Genomic DNA, 19620 nt, shown 5'->3' with positions numbered 1-19620 from the left:
GCCAGAGATTTTAGTGAACAGCAAAGAAAAATATTTTAGCTGCTGTCCTGCTCCACCCCGTCTCAGCAGATGTGAGTCAGCATCCTGTCCGTGCTGTACGATTCCCAAGCGTGAAGTACAAGCACTTATTTCCCATTAAATGCCAAAGCAATGACTTAACTTCATATTTCCATCCACAAAGTGTACGAATAAAACACTTGGATGCAAATGTTTGTGGGCTTCTAATCTATCACAATTGTGATAAAACTTGAAAATGTCATTTGCCTTTTTTGAATGCCAAGAATGGTTTAAATTTAGGATTTATTAAAAAGCTCAAGAGATTGGCTTAGCTGTTGGCCCTGCAACAGCTGAAAGGCCCAGTGTCAGTGTGTTTGTGTGTGGCCGTTTCTGTGCTGGGAGAATTTGTTTTCTTTCATAAAATGGGAGCAGTTTAAAATGTGCAGGATTAGATTATGGCTGAAATGTGCAGTCAGCATGTTTTCAAACGAAAATTTGCAACTAAGACGATGCTTTCCAGGGCCTTTTGGCTTTCGCAGGCCAAACTTGTGTGGATAAGAGCACTGATGTAGGTCTGCCTCAGCGTGAGCTAAGGATGTGAGGCTATCAAGTACAGTATTTCATCGTGAAAAATGTGGTGAAGAGGGAGAAGGGAATTTTGGATGTGACCCATCATTTTAGGTTCTGTAGCTAGTGGCTAAAAGGTCTTTTGTAACATTCGTGCTTTGTATGGTTAATCTTATAATATCTGTTGCAGTCCTTTGCTTCCAGTTGCTGTGGGGTTGCTTTGGGTAATAAGGAAAATAAATGTAGATGGATTCTGGCAGGGATTTGACTCCTGCTAGTAGCTGCTGATCCAGTCCTTTCTGGGTTTTATCAAAAAATCATCATTTACACTGATGTGTGTGCAAATGTGAAAGAAGCTATTCATAATACTTGTAGTAAATGGAGAGACTTGAGTTGAAACTCTGGGCTTGCTCTGACCTCTAGATTAGACTCATCTATTTGCTTCAAAACCTGGCACGCAACTCATCAGACTAAAAACCCCAGATATACAGTATCTTCCTGTTGCAGAAGAATATGCGCTGTGTTAGATGCATAATACTGAGAATTAGTTTTGCCTCTTCTAAGCTTCACCAGTTAGCCTAGAATAGCCCAAAACAAATGGTTACGCAGCATAGCTATAGGTTAGCTTGGTATTTGAGCATAATGACGAGAGCTATTCTAGCTGCCTCCTCTGTCCATCCATTTATAAACTCTGCTAACTCTTCTGTTTGGAAGACTTTATTATCTGGACATTACTTCCAGCTATGCTGTTACTCACCACCTGTGTTTGCATGGCATGGCCAGAGAGCTTTGTTTAACCAATAATATACATGAAATACAAATGGACATTTTACCTAGGGGCTGAATTCAGCGATATAGACACAAATGTGCATTGAAGAATTGGGGCAGGGGGCTCCAATTCTTTCACTTGTACCTTTTTACAAAGCATTCTAGGAAAAAGATTGTAATTGTCTTGCAAAAATGTAGCGGTGTTTGCTATTTTAAACTGAGTAAGAAAATTCAGTTCAAAATCAGATTCTGTTTGAGCAAACTAGTGTGTCCTCATCCAGGCCTTTGGAAATCTCAGCCACCTACCATTTAAGTACACCTGGACTGACCATTTCAGTTCTGTTGAGATACACCCAGTGTCAAAGTGTGCCACCCTTTTCTTCTTATTTGTTAGTCCAGCTCTTTCCCTCACCCCCTGCCCCAGCTGCTTCATGTCTGTTGTTAACGATTCTGTTGTTTTACCTTGTGGCAGGAGGACTTGCATTTCTAAACATTTTCCTTTGAGTAACAGAGACTGAGTTCTTGCAAGGGTAGTTTCTATAAGCTCTCATAGTAAGGGAAACTATTTAATATGACTTTAATACTTAGTTAAGGGAATATAAATACAGCTTGCTTGGCTTTTTTTCTGTTGATGTGAACAAACAAATGGTAGCTGTCCTTGCAGAGAGCGCTTTGAGAGACATGGATGTTTGCAGGCCGTGGTAATTGTATGTCCCTTGGGTCAGAGCCCTGTAACATGTTACAGAGCTAAGTCAGGTGCTCCACGTTTATCTCAAGAAGCTCAAGAGCCTCCAGCACAGCCAAGCTCTGGGATATCTTTTGAGTTGCCAAGGCCAAGCTGCGGGTGAGAATTGTGATCAGAGGAAGAACTGTGCCAGTCCAGGGAATGCAAGTTCAGGAGAATCCAGTTTGAAAGCAGCAAGTGAAGTGGGGAAAACGAGGGGGAATCTGAAGTGCAAGTTAGTAGCAGTAAGCAGCAGCAAGTGAAAAAGTCACAGGATGCTGCCTGCATTGGAAATAACGTAGAGTAGCAATTAGCTCTATTTAGGAAAAAACATCTGGAAATCCTGCTTCCTGTACAACATAAAGCTTTTTCTCTATATGCATTGATCTGCATCGATGATCCCTACAGGATCTAAAACTGTGGTGTGCATTAGGTTCTACTGAGAACCAAAGTATTGAACCCTAGATGCTTTGGCTTTTAACTTACAAAAAATCTTAATGATCTCCTTGCATTCAGCCTGTAGCTGCATTTAAGTGCATGGATTCGGAAAACTTCACTTAAAACTAAACCTTTACTGGTACATAGTTCACTTAAAAGATTGGTTGGGAGTTTGAGCATCCAAGTCCTCTGGGCATGCTAGTTAAAACTCGGCATGGATCTTCGAGTGAATATTTCAAAGAAAATAGCACATACGTAGTTCTTCCAGTGTCAAAAACCCCATCTGTCTTCTGAGCTGCTGAGATAATGAAATACACTGTTTTTTCTCATTTTTATGTTTAGAGTCATAGTTAAGTGACTATGTGTTAAATAGAAAATACAGGTGCTTTCTTAAGCCTTATTTGAAAACAGTCAATCAAAATGACAGGGCAGGCTTTAGTAAGTACAAGTTCACATCAATTTTAAAGCCTGTGCTCTTGCACAGCTTTGTGCAGAACGCTTAGTGACCAAACACAAGCGCACAGACAAACAAAGGAAACAGAATTAGTAAAGCTGGTCACAAACTAGACTTTTTTGAGGTGTATACATGCCTGTGTACACCAAGATCTGAATCACATAAAAAATTTGGGTTGTAATTGGTTGCCTTTTCTGCTAGGGCCAGGACATGACATAGACTAACTAATGAGAGCTGTTGAGCTCTGCTCCAGATGTCACATATGCTATGTTTTGAGTGTCAGAGGACATACAAATACCAAGAGAACAGTAACAAGAAAGCTTCTTTAACTCTTTGTCTTATGTCTTTATAGGTGTGGATGAGGTCACCATCATCAACATCCTGACAAACCGCAGCAATGAACAGAGGCAGGATATTGCTTTTGCCTATCAGAGGAGAACTAAAAAGGTAGCAAAATATGAAGAAATACCAAGTATTGAATATTTTTCTTGTGGACAGTTAGATTTTTTTTCAGGGCTTGCAAGTTTCACAGTTAACTGGGTATAAACTGGAAATAAGTATTATTTGCTTTATCTTTTCACTGAAATTAAAGATGTATCCATTTTGTCCACACTGTCATAGTTTAGAACTGGTGGGACTTACAAATTGGTTGAGTATGCACAGCTGGAACTGACATCTGTTGGAGACGGTGGTTTCTTAGCACCTCTAGAAATCTCAACAGGTGACACATCAGGCAGGCACAGGATTCCTTGGTGAAATATGCTAAACAATAGTGAAAAGCCATTGACTTGAAATGCCTCAGTTTGAAGGAAAAGATGAAAGGGAAATGCTTGCTGTTGTTTAAACAACTCAGCATAAGGCAAGTATTCTGTTTCTGTTCACAGTTCTAGCTTAAGTGAGAAAAAATACAGTCAGTTGTGCTATGAACACTGCAGATGTGGAACAAAGTGATATAATGAGTTGAACTACCCTAGAAACTATTCTGTCAGAAATACCTTAGGTACTGATCTACTCACAGAGAGCAATCTGTAAAATGTGTGGAGAATTCTGCTCGATGAGTCTTGCTATCTGGAAGGCAAGAGCAGTTCTCTTGACCTGTGAACTTTAGAAAATCTTACTGTAATTGAAGTGTTATGCCCACAAAACCCAGGAAAACTTGTATAGAGTTAGGATTATGACGAATGTATCTCTTTCAGGTTTGCCAGACCCCAAATGGTAGTCGTCCCATAGCAGCCCAGAATGCTCATCTGAAACCAAATGTAAATCTAGAGTTGAATTTTGGAAATTCACTAACTTTAATGCATGGCTGCTATAGCCACATGCGGAAGCAGGCACAAGTTGGATGCATGCGTGTGTGCACACATCTACACCCTGGCAGTCAGGCCCTGTGTGCGCTAGGGGAAGCGTGCGTAAAGGGGCTCCTTGGTGAAATGTGTTGCTTAAAGCTTTGGTAAATGTTCTGCATGACCACAAAAATGCACAGTCCAGAAAATCTGCAGCTTTTTTTCATCTGTTTCTCTCTCACCTTTTTTCCTTGCTGTGACCCAAGAGCAAACTGAGTTTATCAAGTTTAGCAAGTGCCATATAATAGAACAGTCTGTAGAAACAATGGAAATTTGCAGTAAAAACCACTCAATGAAGTAAACAAGGGAATGGCAAGAGAGGAGGAAGTGGGATATGAAAAGATATGTAGGTATAACTTCTAGGGACAGTACCTCATGGTTTTCTTTGGTAACAGGTTGTTCATATTTCTCTGGCAATGTGTCGTGTTATACTAGGCTGCTCGTTTTGTGTGCTGCAGGATTTCTCAATAGATCTTTACAATTTTAAAAAGTCAGACCTACCTCTGTTTTCATTCCTTAGAGTTGAGCTGTGTCTAATGGAAACTATTGGTAATCTTGAGGAACGGTGCTTGATCTATGCAATCTTTCCCCATCACCAGTGTTTATGGAGCTAACTGTGAATACTGGGATTTTGCATGGGTGTCTTCATGTGTTTCTGGTCAGTCCGAACTGCAGCCAATAATCTCTAACTTTGGAATGAACTGCTAATATCCGGATGCTCATTTGGAACACTTAGTAAAACCTTTTCTCTTTGCTATTTATAAAATAACCATGTCTGTTATCTGCTCCCCGCCTCTCTCTTAGAGCACTGCTAGCTGTGGCAGAGAATGGTGGAGCGGAGACCCTGCTGTCCTGGTGGGGGGAGAAGACCTTACCTTCTCCAGAAGCCTGCTAATGTGAGGGCAGGTGCTTGGTTCAGTTTGAGGTGTTTTGTTGCAGTTACTTTGGTAAATCCTACTGCAGTGATTTATTTCCTTCAGCCTTCACACCAAAGTGCAAAAATGGCAAAAACTTCACTCAACTGATTGGAATTCATGGCATTGCCCTAAAATTTATTATAGGGAGATGTGGTATCTTCGCTGTTTCAGCCAATGGCTGAAGAACCTGTTTTCACACAAATAAACGATGAAACATTATATCCAAAATTGAGTTATTTTACTACAATGTTTCTGAGACTAAAGCAGCTAGATGCCCCAAACCCCCATGCACTGTCTTGGCCAATTCATGCAGTAAGCGCGTACAGTATTAGCATATATTAGCACCCTGGATTAAATAGATGACTCTGGAAATGAACTAGGTGCCTTGGCTCTTTATCTCTCTGGTACAAACTTCTCTGCAATTTTGTTGAGGTCACTTTCTCTACCCCCTTTTTCCTGGCTCCTCAAGCTCACAGATTGTTAGTGTAGAAACCAGCAATTGAAATGCAGCAATTCCCTTCTCAATGCTGCAGACTTTAGCTTAGGGAATACTTTGATCTGTGTGAAGCCCAGGCTGATCGAATGGATTTCAGCTTTGTAAGTACGCTACAATGGAGCTGATAATTAGCATTATGCAAGTTGCATCTGAAACCCATGAACGAGGGCATGCCTCTGACTTTATTTTCTACACATTTGCATGTATCCTGTGAAGTGAACATACCTGACTGTTTCTCTCTCTAGGACTGACTAAAAATTAACAATAGAGTTTGACTGTGCTCTTCTGATAGTTTCCTTGAAGACAGGGGTAATTCTTCTGTGCTTAGGGACAATTTTTTTCTCTTCAACTAGCTGGTTAGGAACTAGGCCTGTACAGTGGAATAACTGTGCAGGCAATTTTCCGATGTCTCAGCTAGTAAAAGGCTGGGAAAACAGGAAAAACGGTGCTACTGGGAAAACTATGGGAGTATGTTGGTGAAGCACTGACCACAGGGAGTCAAACTCGGATCCGCTAATAAGCAGATCCACTGTGCTTATTAGCTCCAGCAAAGTGTCAGCGCTTCAAGACTGGAGCAGAGCTGTTCAGATGTGTCTGCACCATCCTTCCCAGCACTTTGTCAGCCACTGGTGGATTTCTTCTTATTTTCAAAGGATGAGAAAAAATTCCTTTGCCCTAATTTCTTTCTTATGCTTTCACTAAAGAAAAGCTCTTTATGTTCTGTTTCCTTGTCAGTTGTGTAAGAAACAGTAGGCTTGGAGACTTAAAGCACTACAGGCTAAATTCTCTGGAGATCAGAAGTAAGTATTAATTTCTTTCTTCCATCATCCCTCCTTTTTCGCAGGAACTTTCTGCAGCGCTCAAGTCTGCTCTGTCAGGTCATTTGGAGGCAGTGATCTTGGGCTTGCTGAAGACACCAGCACAGTATGATGCCTCTGAATTGAAAGCTGCCATGAAGGTAAATGAGCTTTGAAATTCAGGTATGTTAGTCTGATGTCGCTGTCTCAAGAATGAGTACGGACTTCATGTCCAAGGCCACAGATTTCAAACTTGTCCACTGATTACTATTTTATTGTAGTACTACAGTTTAAGTATCCAGTTGCAAGGCATCCAAAATGAAATTTTGGAACCATCTGATTTTTAAACTGTTAATTAAATCCTCTCTTTAAGGAAAGAAATAATTTTAATCAGGTCAAGAATAAGTGATAAGCTGTCCTGGCTGGTTGCTGCTTTGCTGACTGCTCTTAAAAAACAATATATAGGCTCATAGTACAAAAAGACACTAAGAGAGCAGCTGTTAGCTGGAGCTATTAAATCCTCCGTTAGCATTTATAGGCTTAAACAGTAGTTTTCAGTTACTGGCTCATATCACTGATCTTGAAAGAACATCCTGTACCAAACCTGCCTCTGTGTAGAACGTGAGAAGGAGGATGGGGCATCAAAAGCAGTCGTTGGAGAAACAGCACAGCAGTGAGTCACCGTGTTCGGTCCCCTACAATCACAGGCAAGCATGGAATAGATTGCTACTTTAGAAATATCCACGCTGCAGGCCACTGAATCAAGACTTTTGAGAGGTGCTCATACTGGTGTATCCATCTTTCTAAGCAAACTAAGGTTTGAGAGATTGTATTTGTCATCATCACATAAATTTTGAATGGACTTGATCAGGTTTGTATTTTTTTAAATAATTAAAAATCAAGTATTGTCTGTTGAAATTCAGAACAAGACAAAAAACCAATTAATTAATTTCTCCACACTATAAAAGCAGTTAAAAAGCAAACAAGCAAACAAAACCACCCACCACCACCCCCCAAAAAAAACCCATCTCAAACCCCCAAACCCAAAAAACCAACCCAGTATGAAGATGGTAACTCTAATTATGGGCCAAATCCATTATCTGAGTAACCACATGCTGCCCTCTTCTGGTTTAAGTAGAGGCTAGCCGTAATTTACTGTGAATCAAAATCGTTCGGTTTGTTGCGTTTGGGTTTCTTTAAACGTCTTACAAGTGATATATTTAGGATGACCATATACTTACATAGCTTTTATGCTGTATATACAGCCCGCAGACCAGGCCATTATCTCAGAGTAGCCACTAATGTAGAATGTTGTATTCTCTCTGTAGGTCAGCTATTCCCCACTCCCAGGCACCTAGTCTAATGTTCTGAATATGCCTGAGCTTAAGTTTGACTTGATACATACAGCGTCATAAACTATGACATGGGAATCAAAGTTGAGTAAAGCAAAGTTATCTCTGAGGAGTTAATTCTTTTTCTGGCACACTTTCTTATGAAATACTTCAAAAATTTTTAGAAAGTCTTTAATTTTGTTAGCCTTCATTTCTTCCCCAAATACCCATTAGAACCACTCTGTGGAAAGTTTTCCTAATTCTCTTAGCTGTAAGCCATTTTTATAAAACTGCTTGGGTTTAGTCCTCTCTTCCTCTCCCCCCTCCCCCTTCTTCAATAGCAACACTTTTTCCAGGAGGGTACTTTTCCACGTAATTACCTCCATTTTCCACATGCAAAAGACTGCAGAGAAGTTTTCCCAAGATGCTATCCAGCAGACTCCTCATGGAGTCCTGTGGAAACCATGCCCATTTTTGCCACATACAAAGTAGCATTCTGTTACAGATGGGCTTAACAAATAGCATCCTAACAGGAGGCATAGGAGTGTTTTTTCCATCTCCTGGTGATGCTGGAAGATGAGGGTAATGAGATTAGCATGAGCATTGTTCACTGGTAGGTAAGAAACAAAACAATTTAAAAATCACCAGTGGAGCCTATTCGTAAAAAATTTCAAAATATTGAGGCATCTGGCTGCTAGGTAGCGGTACCAACTAGTAACCCAGACATCCTTAATGGTCATGCGAGAGAGAAGCATCTTCAGCTCATCCAACTTAGTCTTCTGTTCTGAGCCTGTCCTTCAGAGTTTCCTGTCTTTCTCCAGGCGCAAGAATATTGCAGTGTAAGCAGTTTTAATTTTTTTTTTTTAATTTGACTGTTTATCTGTGTAAAATAATTAAACGAGGTTTAGAGCACATTGATCAAGCCACATTATTTTGGAGTATCGGAGCAACTAGAAGGTTTAACTGATTGCTGATACATGTTGATGTGGTTTGTATTTTTGTAATAGTGCTAATACCCATATCACTTTTTAAACTGTAGTAATGCAGCTTAGTTCAAAGTACTGATTTTTCATTGACCTTGATCACAAAAGTGGCTTTGAAATATTACATAAGACCTCTCAATTCATTCAGCTTTTTCAAAAAAATTTAAAATCTGAATATTTAGTTTGTCGTACTAAATAAATTTTTATTTCTTAATACAGCTAATAGTAATGTTGTTTCATCTGTATTTGTGCATTGTGAAGTACATGAAAGATAGGGACAATTCAAGAGGGTCTGTAAGCTAGAAATTCAGAACATGCTTAAATCTTTGCTGACTTGGAGACAGAGCCAAAGCTAATGTTGGTGTCGTCCTTGGCTTTGCATTTACAGTGGAGGAGGTGTATGGAGGGAGATAAGGAAGAAAAGCAGGGAAGTAGTAGTTGATTGCTGCCCATTTGCATGCTAAAAATCAGATTTTCTTCCTGTGTTCTCAGTGGACAGAAAACAATCATACATGGGCCGTGATAAGTTGATCTCATCCAGTTATGCTAGTGGAGCGGCCACTGAGTGTTACAGAAGCTCACAGCAAAGGCATGTTGCCCAGAGATAATGTCTATAGGATCTCAAAGGTATCGGAGTAGTATTTGGCACTAAAAATGTTCCATCTGGGGTTTCTGAGGCACAGTTAGCAAAAAATATCCCTGAATGGTTGTTAAATTGTTAGAGTGGGAGAAAGGAGATGTCTGTAAAATATTTTTAAACCATTCAAGTATGCCTGTTCATTTCTAGCACCTAATTGAATCATATATGTGTTACAGGGTCTGGGAACTGATGAAGACACGCTCATTGAAATCATCTGCTCACGAACAAATCAGGAGCTTAGTGAGATTAACAGAGTCTACAAGGAAAGTAAGTTTACTTTGAAAGTTTCGATGCACTGTGTTTTTACACTAAGTTACTTGGATAAGTTCACCTGGGTGTGACTTTATTAGTTACACAGCATCTGCTTTGATTTTCTGGCAGTTGAACATAAGAGAGTATTTTGTACTGGTGTCCTGGATATTTGTCTGTGTTTTATAGTTTCATCTTGTTGCTTGGTAGCAAGCAAATTGGGGAACATTTACCACTTATGGAAGTTGTGTCTAGATGAGTTTTTTTCACAGAACGCATGTAGCTTACATAGCAACAGAATTGATGATGTCAGATTTATGGACTCTAGGATCAATTATGTAATAAGTAGGTGAATGTGAAATCTACTGAAACATGCTTGTAAGTTTATTTGGTAGACTGGCCAAAAAAGGCATGAAATAAAACTTCATAAAAGCATATATTCTGTTTTTCAGCTTCTCTAAAGCATGTTATCTGATTGAAGCTATAATTCTTAATTAATTATAAATATATATATGAGTGATCTAAGATCCATCCTCAAAAATTACTAATTTTATTTTTATATTGGCTGTTCTGGTTATGTTTATTGCAATTAAGCAGTGCAGCTGTCCAGTGCCTGTTGGTTTGCCTGAGCTTCAGAGTTCAGCTTCATTGCAAATAGACTGAAATTAGAAAACTGCTGTGTGCTAGTGCTAGATAGTTGTCAAGCAATTGTGGTAAAGTGCCAGCTAAGTCAAAAAGGACAAGCAAAACTAATGTAGTCTTAATGGACAATATATATAAAAAACCAACCAACCAACCAAACAAAAAAACCCAAACAAACATCAGCAAAGAGTATGTTGCTGCTGTAGATTAGGTTGCTGTTGAAAAGAGGAAAGAATGTGATTTTCTGGCAATATAGAGCGTGGTCACTTGGAAAGCAATGGAAAAGTTTAGACATCAGACCAGAATCGCACAGAGTATACCTTTTGATTCATCATAACAAATTTTGTCTTTTGCATTAAATTTGTATTTGCAGTTGTCCGGTCAAATCCCTGAACAGAAAAGACCTAAATACTATTTTTATCAACCAAACAAACATTAATTGGTAGCTAAGAATGATCTAACAAGATACTGAGCTTAAAACAGTATTCCCATCCTTTTAGTAGTTTCAGGCTTTCCTGTTACCTTTCCATGACAGACTTTGATTGCATGGAAACTCTCCTGACTAGGTGATAGCACTGTTGTTGCTGCAGTATGCAAGCATGCTTTTGTTTACATTGTCTTCCACACCTGACTTGGATTGTAGCTGTTTATGTGCATAAAACACAGTAATTAGCGGCTGTTTTTCTAGTAAAGGAGTATTTGTAGGATACCATTCACTTGCAAATAATTTCTTCTTTTCTAGTGTACAAGACAGAACTGGAAAAGGACATTATATCAGACACATCTGGTGACTTCCGCAAGCTAATGGTTGCCCTGGCCAAGGTAGGTCTGTTCTTATTTTTCCACTTTTCCTAATGTGACCGCCCTTTGGTAACTGACTGATGGCTGCCAGTAAAACAATTGGATTTCTGATTCACTTTTCAATTTCCTTATATTTTCACTGTCTTGGAAATGCAGCATTTGTAGCAGCATCTTCAAAATGGGGATGGAGCGTACTGTTACTCTTTAACAAATTCAGGTTAAAAAAATCAAAGAGAAAAGAACGTGTATAGCAAACTGCTAACTGTATATTAAACATCTTCTAAATACTGCTGTCCTTGTTCGAAGGGCAAAAGGTGTGAAGATACCTCTGTGATTGATTATGAGCTGATTGACCAAGATGCTAGGGTAAGTGCTGGTAATACCATTAAATATCTTAAGTTGCTCAAGCTTTTGGGGATATTGAAAGTACAAATACTGTGGGAGTGAGAAGCATTTATGAAAGTAGGTGTGAAAGTATATTTCAGATTCTCTTGCACAGTAATGTTTGCATGCTGTCAAGGTGTTTGCCACTTGCAATCCTGGTAACTTCAGTTGTCAGTTTTATCAGTTTTCATGGGTTGCTACCGACTAGTACTTACACAGAAGCTCTCTGGTATTTCCCTTAGGCATATTGACAGAGAGAGTCTGTAACAAAAGGAAACGCATACATTGTGAACACTGGTTGCAACCAAGTAATTGTGTAAGATTCAGAGAAGTATCATTGAACTTAGTGGCTGCTGATGCTTGTTTATTACATCTATATCTGTCTTATTACATCTGTACCTGTCAAGAGCAGTTCTTCACTTAGAGGTAAACAGAGTTAAATATGGAGTAAATTTATAGACAGAGGCAAATATGAAACAATTAGGCTTAGTTTCGGACTAGATCCATAGATCTTGTCCTGGTGGTCTGCCTAACCATGTGTCCGTTTGTGTTTCTCCCACTGACACAGTTCCAGGAGTGCTTGTTTTACAGTAAGGAAATGGTATACATTTGCAATGGCTTCTTGTGTAACTCCTGATTTTAATGATTTTGCTTTTCATTCTAACCCCAGGAGCTCTATGATGCTGGTGTGAAGAGAAAGGGAACGGATGTCCCCAAGTGGATCAACATTATGACTGAAAGAAGTGTCCCCCACCTGCAGAAAGGTATTATTCAAGAGACAGATTTATTTTTTTCCTAGAAGAGAAAATGATACTGAAGTGGTAACTATTTTGTCCCAGATATGATTGAAATGAGTGTGAAAAGCACTCATAAAAATAGGAGGTCTCATAAATCTTAATTCATGTCCTAGCTTTTAATTTCTTTCAGAAAATACAGTTATTTCTGTGGATGTGTTAATCTCACAGTGTGAATGTGTGTGTAGAGCTCTTTTTTTACACAGGTGTAACAATGCTCAATTATACATCATGTACACTTGAGAACAAAAATGTTACAAATCTAGAAAACATGGTTGCAGGAGACCTTGAGAAGCCCTTTAGTTCTTCCCTCTGTTCTAGGGTAGCTTAGCTACATCATGTGTTTAAATCTGACAGTGAAGACTCACAAAAGCAGCTCTGATATTGCTGTAAGAAGCACATGGGAAAGTCATTTGAAGGCTTTTCTTTCAGGGCCTAAATCACTGTTGTTTCAAAAAACACTAGTACAGGGTTAAGATGGTATTTTACCAGATTATGGAGATGCTCAAGGAAAACTAAAAGGCAATAGCAATAGAACTTCACTATTAGCTGACGAACTTAGGCTGTACTTAATATAAAAGTCTCAGAAGGACTTGGACAGGTATTTTTAAATCATGTATTTCGGCATTGCTGTCTCTGTGGTTTTGATTCAGGTGGTTACTTTTACCAGTTCTTGATCTGGTTTTGATTTCACCTATTTTCTTTCTTGTGATAGTGTTTGACAGGTACAAGAGCTATAGCCCGTATGATATGTTGGAGAGCATCAAGAAGGAAGTTAAGGGAGATTTGGAGAATGCCTTCCTTAATCTTGGTGAGTTACTCTGAAGTAAAGACTATTAGATAGGATATTTTCAGTGCTCTTGCAGTAAATCGTGATAAGGATAGGGCCCATCTTCCTCTGTGCTGTTGGATGAGAAATAAACTGGACGTGCTGGCATTATTGGATCCACTAGTATGTTTTAGCACATTACAGGTATTGAAAAGAAGCATATTTTTTCCCTCTTCAAAATAGAAACCTTGATTTCCAGCTGAAAATAAAAATGGATGTGTTCTCTCATCTGTTGTTTGTTCCACTTCTGTTTGGTAAGGAGTCTTAATGTTTGTTTCCCCAAACAAAACAAAAGAGTGGAACTGTAGCTGAACAGAGTAAGTATTCAATATAGACATGGGCTGGAGAGAGAATAGCATGTGTGTGAGAGAAGACAAGCACTGCAGGATGCCAGAGGGTAATTAAAGAGTCGATTTGGCACTGGAATCTCTGAAATGGGGAGGCAGGGTGTGAGGCTGGTACTGTGGCATGACAGGAAAAGGATAAGGATGTTGCCAAGTTTAAGAGGGAATTCTTTAAGAGGAAAATCCATTTCAGGCTAAGGGTGAACTGAGAGTTCTGTAATGCAAATGGAGAATAAACAGAGCCCAGCCTTGAAAGGGGGACATCTCATGGATTAGCATACAATGAGTGTTTTCAGAAAAGAGGTTGCTTATAGAAGCAGAAGAATGAGTTCTGGTCTCTGTGGAGGAGGGCTAGCATTCTGAAACAATACTAGCAACGGGAGGGAAGTACTTCCTCAGACTGTAAGCATTTGTGGTTCAACCACAAGCTTAGCCAAACAACTTTTAAGTAACAACTCGGGTGAAAGTAATTTCTCTGTCCCCTTTTGGAGAAAATTTTGCTGAAAACGTTTTTTTGACTACTTATCATGTCTTTAAAAATGGCTCCAAGGTTCTGTGTTCTGCTGTTCCATGTATGGGCAGGATGTTTAAATATTCTTATCTCTCTCTCCAGTCCAGTGCATTCAGAACAAGCAGCTGTACTTTGCAGACAGACTGTATGATTCCATGAAGGTAAGGAAGACTGTTCTTTCCTTCTACTTTTTTTTTTTTTTTGGCATTGTTTTCACCAAATTTTGATTGCTTAGGTGCTTTTATTCATATGATGTGTGACTAGCATGTGAATAAATTCACAATGACTTTGCATTGTTCAAATGCGTTCTTCAATAGTTATGAGCCTAGACCATCTTTTCAGCTGCATCTGGTATAAGGAAATACAGGGAAGGATCATATAATAATGATCTGTATTAGGCCAGCTGATTATAATTAGCAAACTTAGACACATCTTTTGCAAGTAACAAAGAGCTGATAGCAGAAAAAGCTTTTATTGACATGCCAAAATAAAATACTAAATTTGTGTCAAAACATTTTCTCAAGGAAAGGGGTGAAAGAGAAATGCCTGGTGACAGGCATTAGGCAATACCAGGAACTGTGAATACTGTGTTCAGCTTTGGGCCCCTCACTTCAAGAAAGACGTTGAGGTGCTGGAGTGTGTCCAAAGAAGAGCAGTGAAGCTGCTGAAGGGTCTAGAGAACAAGTCCTGTGAGAAGTGGCTGAGGGAACTGGGGGTGTTTGTTTAGTCTGGAGAAAAGGAGGCTAAGGGGAGACCTTATTGCTCTCCACAAATAACTACCTGAAAAGTTGTTGTGTTGGGGTGGGTGTCAGTCTTCTCCCAAGTAACAAGCAACAGGACGAAAGGAAACAGCCTCATGTTGTGCCAGGGAAGGTTTAGGTTGGCTATTAGGAGAAATTTCTTCATGGGAAGGGCTGTCAAGCATTGGAACAGGCTGCCCAGGGAAGTGGCTGAGTGACCATTCCTGAAAGTATTTAAAAGCTGTCTAGATGTGGCACTTAAGGAGATGGTTTAGTGGTGGACTTGGTTGTGCTAGACTAATAGTTGGACTTGATGGTCTTAAAGGTCTTTTCCAACCTAAACAATTCCATGTAGACTTCCTGGTGAACCAGAACTGCTGCTTAACAGTCTAAAGCAGCTAGGTTGGTGACTGGAAGTTGGTCAAACACTGATGATGAGAAAGGTACATTCGTGCTCAAATTCCGGAATCATAATAATGACCTCAGAAATCTTTTATTGTTACATCTCAGTTGCCTGGAGTTTTACCATTAGGTACAGTGGCCTTTTATGCATTTCAGCTATTACAGTTCTAAATGTGTATCTGCTTATAGGGCAAGGGAACCCGTGACAAGGTTCTGATCAGGATTATGGTCTCCCGCTGTGAAGTTGACATGTTGAAAATTAAGAGTGAGTTCAAGCGGAAATACGGGAAATCTCTCTATTATTTTATCCAGGTAAGTTTTTCAGCTTTCTTTTTATATCAGTTGCATGGACCTTTGCATCAGTCTTCATTGGATTAATTGTACCATTAGAATTAACGGGAGGTGTTTTAGAGGCTGCAGTGAGAACATTATGTTATTGTCTGTGCCCTATTGAAAAACCCACCTTTTAACTTTAGCGTCTACAGCTGGTACAACTCCTGGCAGCCACTTGGCTGTATGTTGTCTTTGTGCAATCAGCTGATGTGTTATGAAAGACAATTCTGTTCACCTGTCCCTAGCCTCAGACCAAAAGAAAAGAAAAAACCTAATTGCTCTGTAATTGCTGAATGAAAATAGAGCACCTAAATGGTTGCTCCCTTTCATTTCAGTGCCCAGGGAGTAGGCATTTTAGCTAGAGTGATTTTTGTCCATTTCTGTGATCAGACAGGAGCTATAGGTGCTAGGTTTTATTTAACTTTTGGGGCATAGGTAAAGAGCTTGTGCATCTATTTGAAAACTGATCTTCTACACACCCTCACAACAGCATATGATACATTCTTCCTTGTGTAGATGAAGTTCAGAGCCTTTTCCTAAAGATGTCAATTTTAGATAAGCAAATTGTCAAAATAGTGAACTTGATATATGTTCTTTGCAGTGATCAGTGAGAAGGAACAGAAGTCAGTCCTTCAGCTTTCCTTTGTTGTGTTGCTCTCTTTTGTACCAAAATTCCTCTCCTTCCTTGGCCTTGCATTTGTATTGCAAGAATGATAAATAATTTCAGTTTACACATAAGTAAAACTTAGTTTAGTTTCCTCCACACTGACAAGGCTTCAACTGTGAAACATTCTGCCCCACAGGTTTAGACTAGAATGCATATACTTTCATATTTTGTGACTGTTTCCTCATACATATTTTGTATTTTTCTTCCCTTGCTTTACAGCAAGACACAAAAGGGGATTACCAGAGGGCACTGCTGAACCTGTGTGGTGGAGAGGACTGAACACTGTGATGGAAGAAACCCAAATGTGCCTCTCTTGCTCTTCATTTTACTGTAATCCTAGAAAAGATTGACTTGCCTAGCTAACCTTGACTTGCCTTTGTATCTGCGAGACCACTGATGTAGTATGCTTTCTGGTGCTGTGTGCACTTCTCTCAGCAGCAGTGCTCTGCTTGGCTCTGCCAAAGGCCCTAACAGCATATAGCCAGAGAAACTAACCTTCCAAAGATAAACGAGGTTACAAATGCTTGTGAAAGACTGCCTCTCTGTGCGATGTTTCTAATAAAACATAAATAAAACTGAAGTTTTACTTTAAGACAATGGGTCTCTTTCAGACCTTTAATTTGAAAACTGTATGAACTGTATTTAGCCTTTGCTGTCTGTTTTCTGTGGTGTTTTTTTTCCTCCTGGGGTTCACTGCTTCCTCACTCAAAGCCCTTACTGTGTTTAATGATTCAATTTCTCAGCAGAAGCAAAACCATTCTCTTAGGTTTGGGGTTTTCCTACTAAACCCTGAGCCCCAACTTTCTCCGCCCATGTGTGAGGGGCAAACACTTTTCACTCCCTCTTAAACATTTAAACATTTCCTGTGCCTGTGTGCAAGGGGTAAACAGTTTTAAATCCCTCGTAAGCATTTTAGACAGCTGCCAGTGACAGAGGTGTTCCCTTCACAAGGCCCGGGCTGGGGTGCCGAGCTGCGTGAGGGCAGCGCAGGAAGCACAAGCAGGGGAAGGCAGCGCGTGTTGCCTGCGGCTCTGAGGGGGGAGTTTCCCGCCTTTCTTCTTCCCGCCCTCCCGGCTGCCTCAGCGCGGGCTCGGTGCGAGGTGGGGGCTGCCCCCCCTCCCCGTCCCGTCCCCAGGGGCGGCGGTGCCCTGGCCGCCTCCGCACCTCGGGGAGACTGGGTGGGCTCGTGTCTCCCTGAGGCGACTTGACACCGTCGGCGACACAGCGAAGCTGACAGGGGCTGAGGCGCTCACTGTGCCCCCGCAGTGGTGCAGGGCACTCGGCACTCCTGTGTCCTCCATGTATTTCAGTCTGCAGTTGTAGCCGTGGCAAAGTAAGCTTACCTGCTAGAATGCATTTTTCTTGTCTTATGGTAATGTTAACTCCTACTATGGTATGAAAGTCACATCCAGACATCTGGAAAAATGAGTTAAGGGCAATGCTTTCTCTCCAGCTTGGGCATGTGACATTGAGGCCCTTGTATGTGCAGGCTGAGGGGAGCAGCCATCTTGGCACAAGGGCCAAGTTTGCATGTCCGTTGGGTGCTTGCGTATCCACACGCTGCCTAGTGCAGAGGCCTTGGGTACAACTGTAATATAAATATAAAATAATTACCATAGGAGAAAATAGCTTTTTCCTTTCCCAGCTGTTGTTCCTTTGGAAATACAGAACTGCCTGCAAGTATCAACTGTTTTCCCTCAGGCATTACCTCGTTTATAGCCCTGTTTCAAAGGCTGATGCACTTCTCAGAGGTAATTTTGAGACTTTTTAAATCAATCTGTCAGAAAAGACATGAGAAGCACAGTAGCCTGTTCCATGCTGCTATTAAAAGGGTGAGAAATCTTGCTGAAATATCATTGGCTGTACACTACAAGGGATATTTGGTGTAAAAACACAGCAGTTGATGAAATATTGGTAACTTAAATGCATAAATGATACTATTTTTCAGGAGCTGCTTCAATTTAATGCCTGATGGAGCAGTGTCATTCACACCTGTTTACAAAATGCTTCTCTCTCTAGATTTGAACGTTTAAAAACTATCGCTGAGATAGCAAATCAGTCTTTGAATCTAATTAGGTAAGTCATCTCTATAAACTTTGCTTGCTCAAATGTGGCCCTATAAAAGAAATCAAACGGCAGGCATTTTTCCAGTCAGTGGAATGAACAACTAGAATTTGATGGCTAGCATGCTCTGCCTCACTGCTACAGGATGTTCAAAATTGCAGGCAGTCTTTCTTTGGAGCAAGGCAATGTTAAACAAACCAGCGTGATTTCAATGGCCAGGACCATTTTTGCTGACTGCAGACTAGAAAGCAAATTAGTCTCCTGTGAGATCTAGAAGCTTTCTAGAATGTAACTGAAGTTTTTTGTTGGTGGTGTTGATTTTTTTAAAAAAAACTTTCTCCTTTTTTTTGTATTACTGGCTTGCTGATGTTCAGGTAGGAACAAATGTGCAAGCTCTGGTGATCCTGTCATTTGGTTGCAGGCTTGCTAATATGCAAGGTAGGCCCCTGTCCATGCAGATGTACTGCAAAATCAAGTCTCTGGGACTTTGAAAGTCAAGAATACCTTGAAGAATGGTGCTTGGCAGTGTTGCAACCTTTCACTAAAAATTCCCCACCTGGCAAATTGAACACATAATTAAAAAAAAAAATAAAGTCAACCTTTTAGTTGCTGATTATATAATTTAGACTGTTACTCTATCTTAAGAACTGTTTACCTTCAGAAGCAAAAAAATATTTAAAATTTGCCTCACCAGATCTTTCCTGTCCAAAGAATGTGTGAAGAAAGGTTCCAGTTTCAGTCTTTTTCAGGTCAGATCTTGATTTAGCTTTTCGTGTTTGCTCTGTGGAGTTCCCATTCCAGTAATACATGCAACAACAAAAAGTTTTCCTTTGATATTTTACACTTCATCGCCACAGATTCTTTGTCTGTCCCAAATTATACAAATAGCAATAGCAGAATTTAATTGGATTTGTACTAGTCGCTTATCAGACCTGCTGTGTAACGCAGACATTGGAATATAGGGTTAAAGTGTATCTTTGGGCAAGCATCAGCTTAAACACCTACTAAGAAAGTAATATGTTTCTATTATGGCGGTAGGTGATTTCCTCAGTGTGGTTTCCGGCCGTATGGATAAGGGTGACTTACTGTTCTGTATACAGAATTTCCTTCCTCAGATTTCAGAGGAATCCATTTAAGTGAGAGTCTAAACTGTCTAATTCAGAGTAAGATAAAGTCACTAAATGCTTGCAAGTGTGGAACAGCTGTCAGGTCTGTATCAGGCTGTGCTAGTTCAGTGGTGCAAAAATCCTTATTTCTGCAATTTATAACTCTATTTGCACAGCATCTGAACATCTTATAATTACAAGCAGTTTATTATTAGAGGTGCATTGGTAAGGAGTAATGCAAGATGTTTTACAAGTGAGAAACAGATTTAGAATGGTTTAATTAAAATTAATTGTAGTTC

General features: G+C 40.0%; 1 protein-coding gene across 1 annotated transcript in view; it reads left to right on the top strand.

Moving 5' to 3' along the window:
• The window catches only part of ANXA2 (annexin A2), a 28237-nt gene extending 11489 nt beyond the window's left edge, over positions 1–16748 (top strand). The window contains exons 4-13 of the mRNA XM_055716680.1: positions 3301–3395; positions 6549–6662; positions 9632–9722; positions 11089–11168; positions 11454–11513; positions 12202–12295; positions 13041–13136; positions 14112–14170; positions 15341–15463; positions 16371–16748. Coding sequence (XP_055572655.1) covers positions 3301–3395; positions 6549–6662; positions 9632–9722; positions 11089–11168; positions 11454–11513; positions 12202–12295; positions 13041–13136; positions 14112–14170; positions 15341–15463; positions 16371–16430 — 872 coding nt within the window. The 3' untranslated portion in view covers positions 16431–16748. The remainder of the gene's footprint in view (positions 1–3300; positions 3396–6548; positions 6663–9631; positions 9723–11088; positions 11169–11453; positions 11514–12201; positions 12296–13040; positions 13137–14111; positions 14171–15340; positions 15464–16370) is intronic.
• The last annotated feature ends 2872 nt before the right edge of the window (positions 16749–19620 follow it).

The sequence above is a fragment of the Falco cherrug genome, chromosome 7 (assembly GCF_023634085.1).
Source record: "Falco cherrug isolate bFalChe1 chromosome 7, bFalChe1.pri, whole genome shotgun sequence".
Classification (NCBI taxonomy): Eukaryota; Metazoa; Chordata; class Aves; order Falconiformes; family Falconidae; genus Falco; species Falco cherrug.
Note: the sequence above shows the minus strand (reverse complement) of the source record. Positions and strands in the feature narration are given on the sequence as shown.